Here is a 22,934-nt window from a genome sequence, read left to right on the forward strand (position 1 = left end):
AAACTAAAAATATTATACTACATTTTAAGGTAATTATAAATATTAAATTGAATGTAATGTACTTACAATAAGTATATATATATATATATATATGAGATGAATATAGTTATGGATGAGAAGCTTAAAGTACTCAACCATACTATTAAAAACAAAATCATATTATCCAACAAATTAGAATGAATAATGGTTTGGTAAATTAATATAAAAGTTAAAATGATAATATTATATTAGAAGAGCCAAATTTTAGTTTGTACAGTTAATCTTCACAATTAATTCTTTAAGGCACTCAATGTAAAAATATAAAAATCGTTAATATTTGAATGATTCTTTACTATTCATGGATGTTACAAGACTGGAAGCATAAATTCTAAAAATAAAATAATGGAAGAAAAACATAGTTTAACCCGTAATTAATTTTTTCTAGAGTCATAATGACTTTCATGTTGAGAGTAGTAATGATTCTCCTTCTTGTCTTAGAATTTATTAATTCTCATTTTCTCATTTTCTCATTTTCAACTACATTCTAACATTTATAAAATCAAATTCAGATTCATATATATATACCCCTCATGCACTTCAGATTCACTTACACATTTACATATACTATCATCCAGATCATTTATCTCATAAATTCATACTCAACGTTATGACTTGAACTTAAGTCTTAAATTTAAAATTAAAATGTAATCAATTTAATTATTAGACTATTTGTGATTGTTAAATTTAATTTATAATTTTATGGATATATATATTTAATTATTATTGAATAATTGTTTTTAATTAATTATATAAATGATAAATATGTGGAAAGAAGGTATAAAAAATATAATAAATTATTTTGGAAATTTTAATTAGATAATAATGTATTTTTTTTTTAAATTAATTATATAATTATATATTATAAAATAATTAATACAAGTAAAATTATTAATTTATATATAAAATTATTTATCAAAAAATTAGTGAAATAAAAAATTAAGAATAATTATGCATTTAATAAATATGGAGATACATAATTTTTTTTAAACTTAAATAAATAAACATGGGGAAGACAAATATATTATTATAAAATACGAATCAAATAATCAAACAAATTAATTTATTTTTATTTAAATATATGGCCAATTAATTTTTAAATAGGTTGTTATAATTATAAAGATCATAAAATAATATATCTAATAAATATGAAGAAAAGAAAAAATATTAATATAATTGGGAGATAAATAATTATTTTATTTTTATTTAAATATATCATAAATTGAATTTTAAATATGTTGTTATATATATATATAATTATGTAAATTATAAAATATTAATACAAATAAAATTATTAATTTATATATAAATTTTTTTATTAAAAAATATATAAATTAAAAATAAATAGATAATAATTTTTGACATTAGTAATGAATTAAACATTCATTTTTTTTTTATCATTTTTGATTAAATAAAAAAAAATAATAAAAAGACCTTCAGTATTACTTATATAATTAAGTTGCAGGATATTTTTTTTTATCACATCCCTCCTTGTTATCATGTTTTTTCTATCAAAAAAAATTAATATTTTTTTTTTTTTTATGTATATATATCATTTAATGAGTAAAATACACACGAATAAAATCAAATTAATATTTTTTTACATGTAAAGCAATATAATATCTGTCAATATTACCAATTTAGTTTATTCAGCCGATTTTATCGATTTGATTCACTATTTCACTTTGATCGTGACAAAATTTCTTTTTACTCTTGACCCGATTAGTTTAACAAGAATACTTTTCATAACCCAAATCAAAAAAATTATTTAAATAATCATTATACCACTAATAAGTTATTGTCATCGTTAAAGATTAGTTATTTTCTATACCCAAATGATTCACTTATTAAGCTTATTTTATTTTACTCTTTAGTTAATGATTCACTATTAAACTCTTTTTATTTTTTGTTTATTTGAATATGCTGTTTTTATTTTATTTTATCATCAATGAAGTGATTAAATAGATGGTTGAGATAAAATATTATTATGTTTTCAGTTTTGTAGTCATCATTTTATCTCTACTAACTAAGAATTAAGAGCATATGAACTTATGACCTTAGAGTAATGAGTTAGAGTCTTTTATTCCTAACCATTTTCAAAAAAAGGATTACAAGACGGGTCAAGTAACCATGTGTGGACTGTGGATAATCAAAGCACTGCCAAATTTGAGATGGTCTTATCTCTATTTGCTACCCAGACCACAATTTGATTACGAGAGTGTACCATATTTCTATGTAGTTTTTGTTGGGGTCCTTACCTTGTTTGAAGAAGCCAAGTGCGAATATTCCTCCTGCTGACACAATGCATGGTTTCATCTATGAAAGCGTGCATCTTTGACTTAAAGATTAGTTTGATGATCATTCAACTTACAATTTCAATTTTTCACTTCGTACTACTACTAATTATTATCTCTTATACTAATTTTAATTAATAAACTAGCAATTTTATTTTATTATAATCAAACATATTTTAAGTATAAAACATAATTTTCTCTTTAAATTTCTTTTATAAAATTTAAATTTATAATTTCAAAACATTTTTTTTCTCTCTTTATCACCTTTTAATTTTTTTTTTCATTCATTCTCTATCTTCTTATTTTTCCTCATTTCTCTCTCTAATATTTATATATAATTTTATTTAATTACCAATTAATTATATATAAATTTATTGAATTACTTATTTATATAAAATCATAATAATAATAAAATATAAATTATTACATACTTACCCAACTACACTACATTATACATAACAAGAGTACAATTATTCATACCAAAGTTGGTCAAAAACATATTCAAAAATTATTTCTTAATCTTTTGTTTCAATTTGAGACTCATAATTTTTTTTTAAACGGTTAAAACATTTTCATTAAAATCCTAAAAGTGGGAGGGTCAATAATTAAAACTAGATAAATTCTAGTTATGATTAAAGAATAACAATCAAACAACCCTAACGAACATAATTAGTAACAATCAAACATACAAGAAACAAATATTACAAACTATATCAAATTCTAGCTATCTCAATCATGATTGGTTTGTTACGGTGTTTTTGTAACCCGGTGGAAGCATCATGTATACATCCTCTTCTAACTTTTCATGTAGAAAATCATTGTTTATGTGTACGTGGTCTAATTTCCAACCTTTGTAACTAGCTAAAGTTATTAGTATCTATATAGATACTATTTTAGCTACTGGTGCAAAGTTTTTATTAAAGTCAACCCTTTCTATTTGGTGATATCCCTTTGCTACTAGTCGCGCTTTATACTTTTCTATTGAACCATTCGGGTGTATCTTTGTTTTATACACCCATTTACAGCCTAATGACTTTTTTCTTTTTGGTAGTTTTGTTAACTCCCATGTGTTGTTTAGTTCTAAAGCTTCAATTTCTTTATTCATTGCTTCATTCCATTTAAGATGACAACATGCTTCTTTAAAATTGTTTGATTCTTTGTTATCATTTAAATTTGACAAAAAATTTATGTATTCCTTGTCATTAGTTTTAGTTTCAAATGGAAAAGTGCTTGGTGTATAGTTGTCTTTTCCTTTTATATTGGATATATTATTTGCAACATAGTCATTCATCCATCTTGGTATTTTTGTATTTCTGCTACTTTTTCTAGTTCGAATTAAATCATCTTTGTTGGTTATGTTTGTTTTAAGTCTAGAATTAGGTTGGGTTTTCTGTTCTATTGTTTCAAGTATATTTTCTTCTTCATTATTTTCATTATCATTTTGAGTTTGTATTTCTTCATCTTCATAGATGATTTGAGGATTAATGTTATCCTTTGAGTTTTCTGTTATGTCCTTTTTAAAAGGAAATATATGTTCATAGAACTTGACATCTCTTAATTTGAAGACATTAAAATGAATCTTCATAAAAATGACATCTCTTATTTGCAACATGTATCCTTTTCTATTTTGTGGATATCCCATAAAAACAAATTTTCTTTCTCTTGGATCAAACTTGGTTTTATGTGGAGACAAGTTTCAGGCATAACATAAAGTACCAAATATTTTTAACTCTATATAATTAGGTTTTGTTTTATACAACATTTAAAATGAAGAATTCCAATTTAGAATTATTGTAGGCATTCTATTTATCAAATAAGTTGTTGTTAGTAAAGAGAATGGCCAAAATTTTCTAGGTGTATTTGAATAAAACATCAAAGCTCTTACTGTTTCAGCAAGATGTTTGTGTTTTCTTTCGACTACGCCATTTTGTTGTGGTGTGTAGTTACATGTTCTTTGGTGTATGATTCCAAGATTATGTAACATATTCGAACATTTTTTTTTAACAAACTCAGATCCATTATCATATCTTATTATTTTGACATTTCTTTTGAACCGTGTTTCCACAAATTTTAGGAAATTTTTTATTTGTTCATGGACTGTTATCTTATTGATTAACATATACGTCCATGTTGATCATCCACTATAGTTAACATATAAGGTGTGTTTATAATGCATTCTTCTTTGTAAGGTCCCCATAGGTCAATGTGAATTAATTCAAATGGTTCTTTCGCCCTGTTTGTACTGTCTAAAAATGGCAGTCTCTGCATTTTTTTCATTTCACAAATTTCACAATGGGATAAACTTATCTATTTATTCCCAACTATTATTCTCAATACTGTTTCAAATGCATAACCGATTCTAGGATGTAACAAATCAACATCTAATTTGGTTGAAACATTAATAGGAATTGCAGTTTTACATTGATTAATATCAATGTTATCATTACAGACGATAGTATTTTTGGAATTCTAAAAACATGAATTCTTACTGGAATTACACTCATTTGCTAACATGCATTTATTTAACAAAGAGAAATTTTGGTCTTGATTACAATATAGAAGGAACAGATTAATGTTGAGTTCTCTTCCAATTGCAATTGTTTCTCAATCTTTAATATCATGCATTAAGCATTGTTTTTCAAGAAAAGTACAATTTATATTGTTATCCTTTAATAGTATAGAAACTAATAACAAGTTGTATTTAAAATCTGATGCATATAAAACATTATCAATAGTTAGTTTAGATCTTATATTGACCATTCCTACTTGGTTTATTTTTTAATGGACTCATCTAGTAGAAATAAACTATCAGGTTCATTTAATGTTTCTAAATTTACCATCTTTGTTTTATCATGACATATTTGACTACTGGCTCCAGAATCTATTATCCAAAAGGAGACATTTTCATTATTGTTCAATTTGTTTAGACTCATACTATATATTAACTGTTTTGAGTGTAGATTTTAATCTTACCTGCTGAATATTAGAACTAGAGCTGTTCTTCATAGTTTTCCAATATGACTTGAAGAGTTTGAAGTCTTCCATTGAGGGACTGTTGCCTTCAGTATCCATAGAGCATGAACCCATAGAGCATGAACTACTACTTGGGCATGTGCAGTTGGTTGTTGCATATTTTTCTTTTTATGTTTAGGTTTGATCCACCAGTTTAGATAACCAACGAGTTTGAAGCATCCCTCCTTGAGGTGGCCTCTCATGTTTCAATGTTTGCAGTGTAGTTTCTTTTTGTCATTTAGAACCTATTTTGAGTCAATAACACTACAAATTTTCTGGTTTGACTCATTAGTTTCAGCTACATTCATCACAGTATGAGAATTGTGATACAATATATTCAGTTCTCTTTTCTTTTCGATATTCAATACCATGGTGAATGCTTTGTGAGCAGGTGGAAATGAATCAGAATTTAGAATCTGATCCTTAACATGTTCTATGATTCATTTAGTCCTAAGAGAAACTGCAGCAGTTTGCGTTTTCATCAATTAGATGGAACTTTCTAATTGCTTTACAACCTAGACAATTTGCTATGTTTGAACCATCACATTCACATTTGGGCAGAGGACTAATACCATACATTTCTTCCCATAATAACCTAATTTTCGAATAGTATTTTTCGACAGTCAAGTTACCTTGGTTGATGGTTAAAATGTCTTTTGCTAGGCCATATAGAGTCGGTCCATTATTCCCTTTGTAATGTGCCATAAATCTTGAGTTGTGATTGTTCCTTCAAAGTTCGCACGGATCTCCTTAGAAATAGTGTTTAGAATCCATGAGCGAACCATTTCATCCACCACCATCCATTGAGTTGCTCCATCATCGTCCTTTGGTTTTACGCCGCTTCCGTCGAGGAAACCTAGTTTAACCTTGACTTGAAGAGAAAGTTTGATGCTCTTCGTCCAAGAGAAATAATTGACTCCAATTAGAGTTATGGAGCTTAAAATGGTGTTTGGATTGTCGGCGCCATGAAGGCTTAAAGGATCCACATTGTATTTCTTTCTGATTAGAACATCTTTCAAAGTATTGCTTGATCCTGCGACATTTAAGACTTCACTGCTTAATCCATCCATTTTTATTTCCCTAAGCTCTCTTAGTGCTCTGATACCATGAACGGAAGAATCTAGAATTGGAGAGCGAGAGAAGATGCTAGGTTTGAATTAGGGGAAGGACATAATACTTTTATTTTGTTCGGTTTGATTTTATTATATAACTAGTTTAGATACAATGTCACGTGACTCCTTAAACTCTTAGAATATTTACATAACAACCTAAAACTAATTACAATTAAATAAATCATCTTAAATCAAATTAAACTAATTCGATATTCTCATACAATATATAATGTTCTACCCATTAAACCTGCAAAATGACTAAGGGTTTCAAAATTGTATATATGTGTGGGTATATTATAGAGGTTGAATCATATATGTACAGTTTCCTTTGGTTTACTCAATAAGTTCAAGTCTTCAGACTATTTTTCCAACTTCATGCAGTTAGATCCTATATATGTGTGCCAATTTTCTAGAATTTCCTCGATATTAAATTCCTCCTTGAATTTAAGGAAATATAGATCATGGACATTTGCTAAAATCTTCTCTAGTCTTTTTCCTTCGCATTGCTTCAATAATGCCTTTTTAGTCATTGGGAAAGATGTTTTGATTTTTTCTATGTAGTTTCCCATAACTATATTTTCTCATTCCTTTATACATTTTTCATCTACTTCAGTAGACAATTTAAATTCAAATGGAGAATTCAGTACCTCCACTTTTGTTTGTGTATTGCCCAAGTAGATCTTCCCTTTATAGACATGATCTTCTATTTTTTTTTTGCATTGTTGTTCTTTCAGACTTCATTAGTTTTCCATGTCGAGTTGATCTTGATAGTATATGACTTAGATTTGAGAGTCTTAATCAACTCCTTCATTGTAACAATTGACAATTTTCCAATTTTTTCATATTCTTCTTTTTTCAGCAGATTCCAGTATTGATGATTGTGGATGTTGAGTTGAATTGTAATCTGTTGTGCTTTCTCTTTATTAATGACAATTTTTCCCCTTTTGGAATGCATAAGGAGCTTTATAATATAAATCTTGAGACCAAACAAATTAGTTATTTTATTATAGCGTATCTTTCAAACTCCTTCATTATCCTTTGTTTTCCTGCATTATTTTTTACAGGAATTTCCCAGCAGCAGTTGGAGCAGATTGCTTACTTGTGTTGTTATTCTATTGTTCTTTGTTGACTTTTTCAACAATTCTTTCAATTTCTTTGATTGTTGCTTCCTTAATTCTTTTGAACACAAAATCTCTAACTTCTTTAAATTTATTACTTTTGTTCTTCCCTTTTCATGATAGTAGAAACAGAGTAATATAACAGAGTAATTGTAGAAACCTTAAGAGATTATTATAGATAAACCACAATCGAAGAAAAATTCCAGCGGCGCTTACAAATGCACAAGACACCCTAGACTAGCGACGCTTAATGACTGACTTATGGCGCAAGACAATATCGTGTCGTCCGTGCCGATCATGTCATGCCGCCTGTGCCTATCGTGTTGATCGTGCTGTGTTGTCTGTGTTGATCGCGTTTCCTTTAATCAACGGTGATTTCGACACCAATTTAATAACTTACATGTAAGACAATATCAACGGTGTCGCTTGTGTCTATCTTGCCGTGCCGCATGTACCGACTGCGCTTCTTTGATCTAAGGTAATTATGTATAATCTCTACCACTTTTCTCCATCCTTATGCTTCAGATCTCCAGAATTTGTAATTATGATCCACAATTATTTTCAAATTGACTATTATATAGATATATTTAATATAATTTGACCGGTTTATTATACATAACACTATTATTATTATATTTTTTTAAATTTATTTAAACTGAAATCTTTTATTACTACATAATTTATTGACAACATACCTATTTTTATATTTTAAACAAATTCTAAAACACTTAACATTAAACAAGTTTATAGATATTATTTTTGTTTAAATAATATATATTCATTATTAGGTATATTTTTGTTTATAAATATTTTATTTTTATTTATTAATTAATTATTTTTTATTTTAATTAAAATTGAATATTATATATGAAAACATTTAAAAAAAAATAATATATTCATATAATTTATTTTAAAATGAATTAGTTTTTAATTTAAGTAATTTATTAATATTTAGAGTTAAATTAATAAAAAAAAATATTGTGTAAAATTAAAGGATATTAAGCTTATAAATACATAATTAAATAATAATGATTTTTAAATAAAAAAGTAAAGTGATTAATAATTTAATATATATATATAACTTGGCATTTATATATATAACATTGAATAATTTATATATTAGAATAAGCTTAATAAACTTGTGAAATATAATTTAATCTCCTTAGCAAAAAAAATTTTATAAAGAAGTTGTAAAGACATCTTGCTTTTTTTTTTGTATTATTTAATTTTTTATTTATCAAATTTGAGTTAGTGTTGTGTTTTTGTTCGGTACGTCAGTCTATTCAATCCGATCATATTTGTTATTTCGGATTTTTGTAATCCGAATAACACTCTTAATATTTAATGGGTCGTTTGCTACTCATACCCTCAAATCGTTTGATAATCATTTATCGAGTCCGTATTAATATATATTTTTTCAGTAAAGGAGATAATATTATCGGATTTGAAAGTTTTTTTAATTTTTTTTTCTTATAATGAGTTTTTAGAATTTATCTTTTATCTGGAGGCTCTTTGACATTATCTTCTAATGATACGAGTTTCTCGCTATTTTGAGTATATTTGTAGAAAATAAGTTATTATTTTACAAAAAAAACTTTTTTAGTGTTAATTACCAATCCTCGAATAAAGATAAATTTTTCCTGTCGTTCAGAATTATGGGTAGAGATTCTGACGCCTCTTAATTAGTTTACTCGACTTGTTATATTTTATCGCTCATTATTAATGAATTTATCTGGAAAAAAATAGCGTGATTAATGGAAAAGTTTCATTAGAATTTTAATTTTTTTGTATATTTATATTATGTAACATCTATATTTGATTTTTTAAATATTATTTTCTATTATTTATAAATTAATGTTCTATTTGTAATTCCTTTTTTAATTTAATATAAATAATTTCTTATAAAAAAAATAAAAAATTAATTTGAAACCTACTTATAAGAAACTGAGTATAAGTTGAATCAAACTAAAGAGATGATGATGTAATTAGCTTCATTTCTAGTGTTCCCTCCAATTAAGTTTTTCATCATGTCCTAAAAGATATTTAATATTATGAGAAAGCTGTTTATCATTGTTATTAGATGATATAGAATTCACAACATTCTTTATTTTCTTGTTATCCTACCAGTATAGAAAATCAATTAGTCTGTAACACCCTTCTTTCTTTAGAATGACCTTTCATATATTGAAGTGTATTTAAATTTCTTCTTTTGGGGCTGAAAAGCGTAGAAAACTATAAGCCCTACCATCATTTCCTTTGAATCACATTAAACTACCTTTGAAGTCTCTTAGTGTCATGACAGATGGTAGGTTTGATTGTTTATTTTGACAATTTATCAAATTCTTTAATTCAATATTCAAGAACATCTTGAAAGTCTTATATACACTTGGAAAATGATTCACAACTAGAATATTGTTCCTTAAGAATCATCTAAATCCATCAAGAAGAGTAACATATTGTATTTTTCATACCAAGTCAAAACTTGTTTTTCAGTTTGCATTACACACAAGTTTCAACTTGAAATTTATCATAACATACCTGATCTGGTTCAAGATACAACAAACAACTCATCCCAATTTAGATGTACCATAGAATACTCGCCTTAACTTCCTTCCATAACTTTAAAAGATTAGTTGTGTTCCGAAAGTGATTTCTCTTCTTTTTGTCAATTGTGTTCATTATTTATGACTGAACCATTACATCAATCATTTTCCAACGAATAATATCTTAAGGTTCATTAATGATCCATTAATGTAGCGCATCTTTATTTCGTAGTAAGTGTCAATTGCATGTTAGTAATTGCATGTTAGTAGACCATTCAAAGTAGTCCTGGAAGGTTAGAACTGTGTGAGTCAAAATTCCTCATGGAATATCTTCAATATCTTCAAGATGAACATAACGCGGATTTGATCCATCAATCACTCTTTAATAGTGCTATTGGTGGAAAATTTGAACATGAACTTGAAATGGAACTGGACCAGATCAATTAAGTGTTCTTGATGAACTTTAAAATTAGGGTTTAGTTAACGCGTTGACTCGTCAAGGAGATCACCGTTATCAAAATTAAATAGACCATTGCTTTCCAAAGATTCTTTAGGGTGCACAATCATCTCCTGCCTGATATCATGTCAAACTTTAATAAAAAAATCAGAACAATAATGCAAGAAAGGTAAAAATCCATTATATTTCATTAATTAGAAAATGAATCTATTACAATATCCATTTGAGAATAGGGAATAGGAGACATATGATTGATCCTCATATTATAAAATACAAACTAGTCCTTAAATAGTGAAACAGATTAAAAGTGGTGAAAAACTTATATAATGTCTTATTTGAAATTAAAAATAGTTAAATATGTAATTATAAAAAAGTAAAGATAATTAGTATAAACCAATAATTAAATAGATAAATGAACTTATCTTAATATGTTCTCTAAACAAGCACTCAACTAGTCCTCTAATGAGTCGAACTCGAGTAACTCGTGAGCCAAACTAAATACATACAAACTAAAAATATATTACAAAAATAACCCAAATATATGCTAAACTCGAGTGTGGAACTGTTCGACTTGGCTAGGCTAGGCTCGGCTCGGCTAGACTCGACTAGACTCGTTTATTACCATTGACACCCAATTTATCCAACTACATACCAAATATCTATTTTAAGAAATGAATTTTTTATAGATATTTATGATAGATATCTATTTATTTTAGGAAATGAACTATTTTTTAAGATTAGTGCACATCTTTTCAAATTTTAACATTTTTAGCAAAAATATAAAATACATATTATATTATAGGACAAAACTTACCTGAGTAAAGATACAATAGTCAAAATCGAAATTTATTTAAAATTGTTAGTTGATTTTAAACTCATAAAATCGAGAGTTTATTAGAAATTGTAAAAGTTTAATTTTAAAAAATATTATTTATATATAATTAAGTATTTTATACATTAATTTTTTTAAATATATATTTAAATATAAATTAATTAAAAAATAATTATAAATAAATGATACTATAAAAATAAGTTTACAAAATTAATTACATTAAATTATTTGAATAAATAATATTTTTTTAGTTTATAAATATAAATTTATTTATTTTTAATGTAAAATCGTAAAATTGATATATATATATATATATATATATATATATATAATAATGCTTAATTTTCAAAATTTTCGAATTATCAGGTCGAGAGCTGTAGTTAATTTGGATATATATGTGAGAGTAAATAGATATTTGGGTTGGATTTTGGATTGACCCGCCCATAAATTTAAAACGGTTAAAATTAAAAATACTATAAATATGTTTCGAACTTGCAACCTAACAAAAACAAGTACAACCATTTAACCAACTAAGCTAATAAAACTATATATTTTGAATTCAACACCAAATTTGATGAACACGAGACGTTTTAACAATATAAGTTCAATTTTTTAACTAACTAATATATATATATATATATTTATATGATGCTTAATTTTAAAAGTGTCAATGCTATAGGTATGTTTCGAAAATGCAACCTAACAAAATAAGTACAACCATTTAACCAACTATGCTAATAAGGCTTTATATTTTAAATTCAACACCAAATTTGATGATCGCAGAACGTTTAAACAATATAAGTTCAACTTTTTAACTAACTAATTTATATATATATATATATATAATGATTCTTAATTTTCAAAGTGTCTGGAATGTCGGGTCGAGAGCTATGGTTAATTTAGATATATATGTGAGAGTAAATTAAAAATGTTATCATACTTTAAACGTAATTTTTTTCTCGGTTTTCATATCATTACCCGTGCAAATGCAAGTGCTATAGGCTAGTCTATATATATATATATAATTATGCTTAATTTTTAAAGTATCCTGATTGTCGGGTCGAGAGCTGTGGTTAATTTGGATATATATGTGAGAGTAAATGGATACTTGAGTCGGATTGTGGGTTGACCCGCCCATAAACTTAAAACGGTTAAAAATAAAATAAAAAATGCTATAAGTATGGTTCAAACTTGCAACCTAACAAAACAAGTACAACCCTTTAACCAATTAGGCTAATAACACTTTATATTTTAAATTCAACACAAAATTTGATGAACGCGAGACATTTTAACAATATAAGTTCAACTTTTTAACTAACTAATCTATATATATAATGATGATTAATTTTTAAAGTGTCCGGATTGCCGGGTCGAAAGCTGTGGTAAATTTGGATATATATGTGAAAGTAAATTGATACTTGGGTCGAATTGTGGGTTGACCCGCCCATAAACATAAAAGGTTAAAAATCAAATTAAAAATGCTATAGGTATGATTCGAACTTGCAACCTAACAAAACAATTAGTACAACCATTTAACCAACTATGCTAATAAGGCTTTATATTTTAAATTCAACATAAAATTTGATGAACGCGGGACATTTTAACAATATAAGTTCAACTTTTTAACTAACTAATCTATATATTGCCAGGTCGAAAACTGTGGTAAATTTGGATATATATGTGAGAGTAAATGGATACTTGGGTCGAATTGTGGGTTGACTCACCCATAAACTTAAAAGGTTAAAAATCAAATTAAAAATGTTATAGGTATGGTTCAAACTTGCAATCTAACAAAATAAGTACAACCCTTTAACCAAATAAGCTAATAACACTTTATATTTTAAATTCAACACAAAATTTGATGAACACGAGATATTTTAACAATATAAGTTCAACTTTTTAACTAACTAATATATATATATAATGATGCTTAATTTTTAAAGTGTCCGGATTGCCGAGTCGAGAACTGTGGTAAATTTGGATATATATGTGAGAGTAAATGGATAATTGGGTCAAATTGTGGGTTGATACGCCCATAAACTTAAAAGGTTAAAAATTAAATTAAAAATGATATAGGTATGGTTCGAAAAATATGTTAAAGTAAATGGATACTTAGGTCGGATTGTGGGTTGACCCGTCCATAAACATTTTTACCGTAATATTTTTTCACAGTTTTTTATATTATTATTCGTATAAATGTACAGGATATATGCTACTTTCACTAATAATAAAATATGTAACTAGTACCTTATATTTTTTCCAACAAATATTAAGTCCTTATGATTTATTTTCTTAATTTTTATTACATCATTTAATCATCAAGTTTGTAGTGAGAAATTTTTAGTAGGAAGATTTTTACTACAAATTTATTTTCCAAATTAAGTTGCACTATCTCCAAAAGTAATGATATAAAACTACCGGTGCCGGATCTGAGATTTCGAGGCCTAAGGCGAGCACAAAACTTAGTGCCTTCAAAGTTTAATATTCATACATATATTTTTTTATCGATTTAAATATAATAATATTTGTAACATGAATTCTAAAAATAAAATATCATCAAAAATAATATGTCATAAGTAAATACTAAAAAAACAAAAAAGATCCAAACAAAATATAAAATTCATGTTCCGAACTAGTACAAAGTCAATTGAATATTACTCGTCTCGCATTTTTTGAAGCGGATTTATTGATCAAGTTTGCATAATCAACTTTCTCAATAATTTTTTTCTCGATAGATAACATAGCTAACTCATTTAGTCTTTTTGCGACATAGTTGATCGAGGCAATTGCCTCACTTATTACACAGGTTCGGGCCTGGAAACTACATACATTTTATAACTCTACTACAAAAGAATGAGTTTCCAATAATTTTGAGTTAAATCCTAAAGTATAAATAATTATAAAATGAAAAATTAACAAAATAAAATAAAATAATAGTCTTAAAAAAAGATATAGAGTAATCTACTTGTCAGTGTAATCTTCTCATATTATATATATATATATATAATTTTTGTTAGGATAAATTTGGCAGTTAAAGATTCTATCCAAGATTTCGTTATTTGAATTAATCATTATTCATTATATATTTGTCACGAGAATGTTGAATTGACAAATTACTTTCTTTTGCGTTGTTGAATCGACAAAATCACTTTCTTTTGCATTGTGGAGTATCACTGAGATTAATTGAGTGATGTCCGAGTATTTGAGTAGTTGTTGAAAAATTTGGATTGATGTGACTAATATAACATACATAATTGAGTTATCATTCTAATTATTTTTTGGTAAAATATCTGAAGAGAAATCGTCAAACTTTCACTGATCGTAGTTATCCGATGAGTATCATTTATAATGTTGTTATTATAATGTTTTTTGAAATTAATTCTGGAAAGTCGATAAAATCCGTCGGGAGTTAATCGTTCTTCTTAAGGACTTACGAGCTCGAGAACTTATTGAGTAATATTTTTTTATTTTTTATTTTATTTAATTTCTCTTAATGTCATGTTTTTGTCATTATTCTCAAGTAATTTTGACTTTTCAAATCAAACAAATTCACAAAAACAAAACTGCCCAATAGCATGCTCTCTTTTTGCAAATGAAAAAAGTGAAAGATTTGTGAATTGCAATCAATTTGGTAAAATACTTTATCATTAAACAATAGACACTATTTAAAAAAAAATACAAAACCGTTGTAGTAATATTTAACTATAAAATATGGTAGTACGTAGGAATATAATTAATTAGTGGTCTATGTATTCAAACTTAATCAACCTTTGGACCAAGAAATGCTCTTGGTATGAGAATGGCCAGAAGAAGTGTCTTGGGCTTGTGTGGTTTTATTTGAAGAAGAAGAAGATAATTCTTCGAAGAAAACTAAGCTTTCATCGTCCTGATAAAAAATGACTTGGAGAGCCCGTGGAACCTGATACTGTTCCACGTCTATAACCCCTTCAAGGACCTGAACCACTTGACCCATTGTAGGTCTATGCCCTTCCCAGTCTTGTATGCACCAGCAAGCCACCCTACAAACTCTCATCACCTCCTCAGGTTCGGCACTTTCCCTATCCAGTCTAGCATCCAATAGACTCATAATATCTCCCCCTTCTACGGCCAAACTGGCAGCCCAAATGGGGAAGTACTTCATTCTCCCATCTCCAGAGTTCCTTCGTCCTGATATCAACTCGAACAGCAGCATCCCGTAGCTATAAACATCCGCTTTTGCCGTTATAGCTACTCCCGATATCCATTCCGGAGCAAGATACCCTATTGTACCTCTCATACTCGTCAGCACCCGGCTGAAATCTCGACCCATGAGCTTCGCCAGGCCGAAATCTGCCACCTTGGGACAGAACCCGGAATCTAGAAGGATGTTTTCGGGTTTTATATCGCAGTGGACGATGCAGTCGCGACACTTCTCGTGTAGGTAAGCCAAGCCCCGAGCTATTCCAATGGCAATTTGGTACCTGGTTTTCCAGTCCAAAATAGATTTTGAATCGTTTTGACAGAAAAGAATTGAATCCAGAGAGCCGTTTTGCATGTACTCATAAACGAGCAACTTCTTGTTTCCTTGGGAGCAGAACCCGCGAAGACGTACAAGGTTAACATGTTGAACGTTGCCAATCGTGCTCACTTCCGTCCGGAATTGCTTCTCTCCTTGTCTGATACTGTCGAGCCTCTTAACCGCGATCAACGTTGAATCAGGCAACTTCCCTTTGAAAACAGAACCAAACCCCCCACCTCCTAGTTTCTCCGAGAAGTTTTTGGTGGCCTGTTGCAAGTCCCGGTACATGAAAGAAACCAAAAAACCTTCCACATTCGACCTCTTTTTCCTCCTCGGTATAAGGAGGATAACGATGCCCAAGACAATTAGAGCACCAACCGAACCTATAACGACCCCAATAGTCTTTTCGGGGGAGCCACTAGCAAACTCTTCAAATTCATCAGCAGAAAGTCTGATATAAATACTATTTCCATTACCCTCGTTTGGAGCGAGTTGTTTTAGATTCCACAACTCTGCATTCCAAACCAAACATAAGTTGTTGTCGTAAGAATATGCAGAGCACGAGCAGTCATTTAGGCAGCAAGAAGCACATGTCTTAATATCCCTTTGGTCGGGCACAGACTTTGAATTCCCAGGCAATCTCATGTTGGTGAACAGCTTGAACCCGTCTTGACGTTTATTATTATTATTATTAATATTTCCGCATTTCAAATCGATGTTCCTAACACAGCCACCTGAAAATTCATTGAGATCCCAATCATCCTGTGACTTGGGATGGAACCCCTCCAAGCAATTGCAAAAATTTTGTGTGATCTGATTGCAGACTCCATTTCCTCCACATATAGCATAAACCTCACACTGTGATGTTGGCTGAGTCATGATTAAATTCCATCCAGCACCATCCACCCAAGTGACTACCTTTAATTGCCCGGTTACATCGATATATCTTCGAGAAATGGTTGTAGCATTGTACATGTAATACAAAAAGTAACTCTCGTTCTCGTTGTTAACATAGCTGAAGTTGAAGGGGTAGCAGAGGATCTTCATCTCGGGCACCAAGCTGAAGTACTGACCATTCCATGGGCCACTAGTCCAGTACTGCTCGGATCCATTCCGTCTCATAAAATATTGATTGTTAATTCCATCAAGTTCAAGCGAAAATAACCCAGCTGAAGGATCCTCAGAGTTTTTCCAGGAAATGAGGATCTGAGGAGTTTGAGTGCGTTTGTTATATGAAAGTTTTGCACCAGGCAACAATGTGTGGGTTGGGTAATCAAAGCTCTGCCAAATTGTCGAATTTGAGACGTCTTTTAGCACCAGATTGCCATCATCACCTAGGGTCGCTTCAATCGGAGGTGATGATGTAGAAGAAGATGATGAGATGTTGGTGGACCAGATGGGTGTTTGAGATTCGTTGAAAAGCGCCAAATTGTTGTTTAAGATTCTGAGTTGAGATGAATACCTATCGGAGATGGGGTTATCTCTGTTAGCTACCCAAACCACAGTTTGATTAGCTGCAGGGAGATTGTGATACCATATTCCTATGTAGTTTTTGTTGGAGTCCTTACCTGGTCTGAAGAAGCCAAGTGCGAAGATCCTGTTGGAATTTTTAAACTAGTTCTATAAATTCCATTAATGAATGGAAATTAGAATATGGATAATAAAATCAAATCAAATTCACATGAAATTCAAACGTGAATTAAAGGGTGAAATTTGATCCGAATGTATAATTTAAATCAATTAATTTAAATTAATTGATCTAAAATGCCTTGATGACCAATTAACAAAATGTTGTTAATTTGTAGTGTAACTTACATGAATTTGTTATTATTATTATTATTATTATTATTTGTTATGATAATTTATATTATTATTAACAAATTGGAAAACCATGTAATGTTAGTATTAAATTGTAAATGCCTTAATTGTTTTGGCAAACAATTACTCTATAATGAAGAGAAAAACGTTAAGGTAATGAAGAGGCAGACAATGCCAACCGTTGGATCAAATGATGATTTTATTTAATGGTTTAACTTTCAACAATATAAGACCTCTCATCTCTAATCAAAAACAACCTCTACATTTTCATTCTTTCTCACTCTAGAATTCCAAAAGTCTTCTTCCTGTTTTGTGAGTGTTCTTCGAGTTCTGTGTTCGATTTTTCCGTTGAAACCCGGTGATAGTTCAGGTACTTTATCAAGCTCGTTGTGTAGTGATTCCGGTGCTGAATCACTACTAGATTCGTTGTACCCTGGGAGACAGCCATCTGTGATAAGCTCTAGCACACGGGGAGACGGTGGAACTGTTTTAAGGGAAATGTGTCTAACACATGCCTCGAATCAACCATCAAATACGGTGATATTGTTCTTCGTACATCTTATTTTATTTTATTTATTTGTAACATCGTATGTATATATATTTTTCTGTTATTTCAAGACATTATTTCTAACAGATCCCACCTGCTGACACTATGGTTTGATCTCCGAAAAGGGGTTGATTTGCAGAGATGGCGTTAGCAGCAGCTCCATGAGAAAGCCCATGTTGGCTACAGAAGAAGAAGCAAAGGAGGACAAAGACACTAATGCTGTTCTTCATGATTAGCAAATACTACGAGAGATGATCAGAGAAGAAGAAGAATTGAGATCTTTATAATTAATCTGTTTTTCAAGACACTTAATTATAGTGCTCTTGGCGGGTTTTCTACTTAATGTGCGTCAACAAGACTTATGAATAGGTCCATCTTTATTTGAATAAATTATTATTTAAATATATTAATAATATTATATATAAAATAATATTTAATATATATCAAATCAATTAACATATTTTTTATTTCTTTAAATAAAAAACGTTTTTATTCAATATTAGAGTTGGTTGGGAGATGAAAAAATAATGATGTGTGATGATTTTGACTAGATGATTATTTTTAGTAAAATACTTAAAGAGTATTAATATATATAAATAAAATAAAAAATAATAAAAGATATTTTAGTATTTTAGTTAATAATTTGAGTAATATGATAATAATAAAAAAAAAGTGATATTTGATTTTGTATGAGTTTTTTATAACTTAACATTTTATCAATAAATATAATCGCATTCTAATTTTATATATATCAACTCTTTAAATCAAAAGTTTACTTAAAATTATAAAAATTTATACAAGAATTATTATAAAATAAATAAAATATTAAAATTCTGTAATTTAAAATAAAATCAATTAATCTATTCGATATAAAAATGATCAATTCATCTATAACTTTATTTTTCAAATGATTTAGTTGTAGTTATTATGTTTTATCATTCTACTCTGCATTATTAATTAATCCAAATATTAGAAGACTTATATGACCAGAAGTCACAAACCAAGAAATGGTCCTTGAATTTGAAAATGAGGTGACCAATTTGTAAATAGATCTCACAATACGCTAAGATATATTTTTCACCCAAGTTTTTTTTATAGTAAAACTATTAACATTGACAACTTGAAGAAGCTAAATGATCTAGAGTGGAGTTATACGGAATTAAAAAAAAAAAATACATTTTTATTCAATATTAATATATTTTTAATTTATAACTTAACATTTTATCAATATAGTCAAATTCTAATTTTAAATATATCAACTTTTCAATTTTATTTTTAGAATTAATAATATAAACAAAAACTATTTAATTGAATTCTTGAAAAGAAATACTAAAATAATATTATTAATCGAATAAAAAATCTTTAAAATAGTTTATCTATTTATAATATTAATATAGAAGATAACTAATAAGAAAAAATTTAAGAATTAGTTAATATATTGAACCTAATCAATAAAAGATAAATTAATAACTTCTCTCATTTGTTTAATACTTTATCATTTCCTTAAAAAAAATGTGAGACACAAACTGTGAGTTCACTACGTAAAAAAGCAAATCGATGAAAAGTAAGACATTTGATGAAGATATCAACCATTTGATCTTCAATAGAAATGTACTAGATAAGTAGTTGTTTACGAATAATTTTTTCTCGAATAAAGTGAAAATGATTTCAATATGTTTTGTGCGAGCATTAAATATCGGATTTGCTGATAAGATTGCGACACCAATATTATCACACCATAGAACTATGGAAGAAGAAAGTGAAACTTGAAGTTCACTAAGTAGAGATTTTATCCAACAAAGATCTGCATATGTATATGCAAGAGCACGATATTTAGATTCAATACTATAGCGAACAACTACTTGTTGATTTTTAGAATTCCAATAAATGAGGTTGTCACCTAGAAAAATACAAAATCCAGTTGTTGAATGGCGATCATCGAGACATCCAGCCCAATCAGCATCATAGTAGGTAGCAAGAGTGAATTGTGAAATTGGACGAAGAAAGATCTCATGACGAGGAGTATGGCGAATATATCGAAGAATACATTTAACCGCTCCCCAATGAAAATATGTGGGTGTTTGCATGAATAGACAAACTCGATTGAAAATAAATGCTAACTTTGACGAGTGAGTGTAAGATATTGTAGAGCCCCTACTATACTCCGATAGAGAAATAAATTAGATAAAGGATTATCATCATGTTATGGAGGGACTATCACGGGGAGACTCGAGGTTCGATGCATTTCAAACTTGGTTTGCGTGTCAAACATCTTTTAAAATGAAACATTTAATTTTTAAAAGATTTTGAAAATACCTAGAATGGTAAGAAATTAATTATGTAAGAATAATTAATCTTTTGTTCAAAATTTAAATAATCTGGGAGGCTAAATAATAATTTAACCTGAACTCGATTTAAATTAATTAAACATAACCAATTTAAAGATTATTTATTTGAAAATCAGAGTCGCCAATTTTTTTTATAAAAATCAATAAAATGATACGTGTACAAACATATTTATACCTGAGTTTCTAAAAAAGAGGTGGTTCGTTGTCTGTTTACGCTAGGGAAATGACTTTCGCCCTATGTCTTCCACACCTGCCTAATGACGGTTTTTGAAAGTTCTTCTAAAATAAACAAAGTATGACTTATATAAATCTAGTTATAACATTTATTACCTTTAATTAGTAGTTTAGAGATCCTAAGTAAGGATGAACTTTAATAATTGTACAAAATTATTTAAAAGAGGTGTACCTGTTGCACTAGTATTTAGATTTTAACAAAAAACCTAAAAATATCAAAAGAAAATGTTAGAATTTAAAAATAAATTCCAAACAGGGCCTTATCCAAAACATTGATATTAGGAAACATCCCAAAAATATGAAAAAATATCATTTTCTGACTTTTCGGGATTATTTGAAAATGGGTTCAGGTTCCAAAATTACAAAAATAATTTTGGATTTTGAAAAGTGGAACCAAACAGGCTTTAGGACCGGAGTCCTAGAGTCTGAGTTCGTTTGGCCGATCTAGGCTCGGTCGCATGGGTCAAGGGATCGAAGAGCTTGGTCCTAGGCTCGGGAGGCTTAGTTCCAAACTCGGGTGGCTTGGTCGAAGACCAGGGAAGCTCGGTCCCGGGTCAAGTCTACTGGTCTAGATGCTCGGTCCTATGGTTAGGTAACTATCGGTCCTAGGTCTAAGGTTAAGGTCAAGTTTACCGGTCCTAGACTAAATGAGGGCTCGGTCCTAGGGTTATAAACATTAGGTGAAGTGTTAGACAGAGTGAAGCGCGCTTCACTTGAGAACGCGATTCACGTGTATTAAAGCTTAACGCGAAGCGTTAATAAGATAGAGTAAAGTTCACTTCATTTGAGAACACGATTCACTAAACGTTAATAAGATATAGGTGAAATGTGCTTCACTAGAGAACGAGTTTCACATATTACACTTCATATGAAGCGTTAATAATATAAAGGTGAAGCGAGCTTCATTTGAGAACGCGCTTCACATGTATTAATGATTCGTGTGAAGGGTTAATTAAATAGAGGTGAAACGTGTTTTACTTGAGCGCTTCAGGTTGACCCTAATGAAGCGGTCATCTTTTCAGATTTTGATTTTCTTTTACCCGAATGTATTTTAATAATATAATATTAATGTTGTATTTTGATTGGTTAGAAATATGTAACCAAAATTCCGGAAGAAATTTCTTAGAATGTAAGATATTTTATTATTATTATTTTGTATAATATTAATTCAAATTAAATGAAAATCGTTTAAATAGTTGAAGTTATTTTATAAGAGTAATGAAATGTGAGATTTGACACAAATCTTTCTTATTCAACTGTGTTGTTAATTCTTCACCTCTTGTTTTTTTCATTTGAATTTGCAACCAGGGACGGATCTATATAGGAGCTCGGGTGGGCTTAAGCTCCACCTTGAAAGAAAAAAAAATTACGGTTAAAATGTGAAATTACCCCTAATTTTTAAAAAAAAATTCAATAGAATTCACTATTTTATTTATTTAATTATTAAAAAATGGTAAAAGTTACCTTTATTTAATAAAAAAATCGTTATTTATTTAAGTCCACACTATCGTTCAATCCTGGGTCTGGGTCTGGGTCTACTTGCAACTCAATAAATTTAATAAGTATAATATTTGTATCGTAATATTTTTTTAACAAAATGTGTTAGTATAATTTATATTATTAGTTACAACCTTATGTTACATAACTATTTTTTTCAATACCTTAAAAAAAAAAATAGTTTATATGACATACATTATTATTTTTGTGTTAATTGTTTTTTTCTTCTATGGTCTACACAACTCGAGAGGAGACAAAATGATTAAATAGCTGGTACTTAACTATTTTTCTCTAAACATATTACTCTATCCTAGAACTCGATGAGATATGTTAGCTCATCTCATTCTCGTACTCGTGAGTATCTGAAACTCGATCGATATATATTCCTGAAACGTAATTACAACTAGTTAGAAATTTTAAATATCCACCAAACATTTTTTATTTTTTATTACTCAAATAAGTAAGTGTGTTTGTTGTGAAAATAACATAATTTAACTGAATTTTACTTAATTTTTTTTTGCTTTGAAGTATCCATACCTGATCCATCGGGAAATACACATGGATATAGAATTCTCGGTATTCTTTTTA

General features: G+C 28.6%; 1 protein-coding gene across 1 annotated transcript; it reads right to left on the reverse strand.

Moving 5' to 3' along the window:
- Positions 1-15,167: 15,167 nt before the first annotated feature.
- On the reverse strand, positions 15,168-18,497 carry LOC124939507 (G-type lectin S-receptor-like serine/threonine-protein kinase At2g19130). The gene is made up of 2 exons (XM_047479976.1): positions 18,359-18,497; positions 15,168-17,500 (listed from the first exon to the last, which is right to left on the reverse strand). Exons 1-2 carry the CDS (start codon positions 18,495-18,497, stop codon positions 15,168-15,170), a joined length of 2,472 nt encoding a protein of 823 aa, XP_047335932.1.
- Positions 18,498-22,934: the final 4,437 nt, after the last annotated feature.

This window comes from Impatiens glandulifera, chromosome 5 (assembly GCF_907164915.1).
Source record: "Impatiens glandulifera chromosome 5, dImpGla2.1, whole genome shotgun sequence".
In the NCBI taxonomy this organism is placed as follows: domain Eukaryota; kingdom Viridiplantae; phylum Streptophyta; class Magnoliopsida; order Ericales; family Balsaminaceae; genus Impatiens; species Impatiens glandulifera.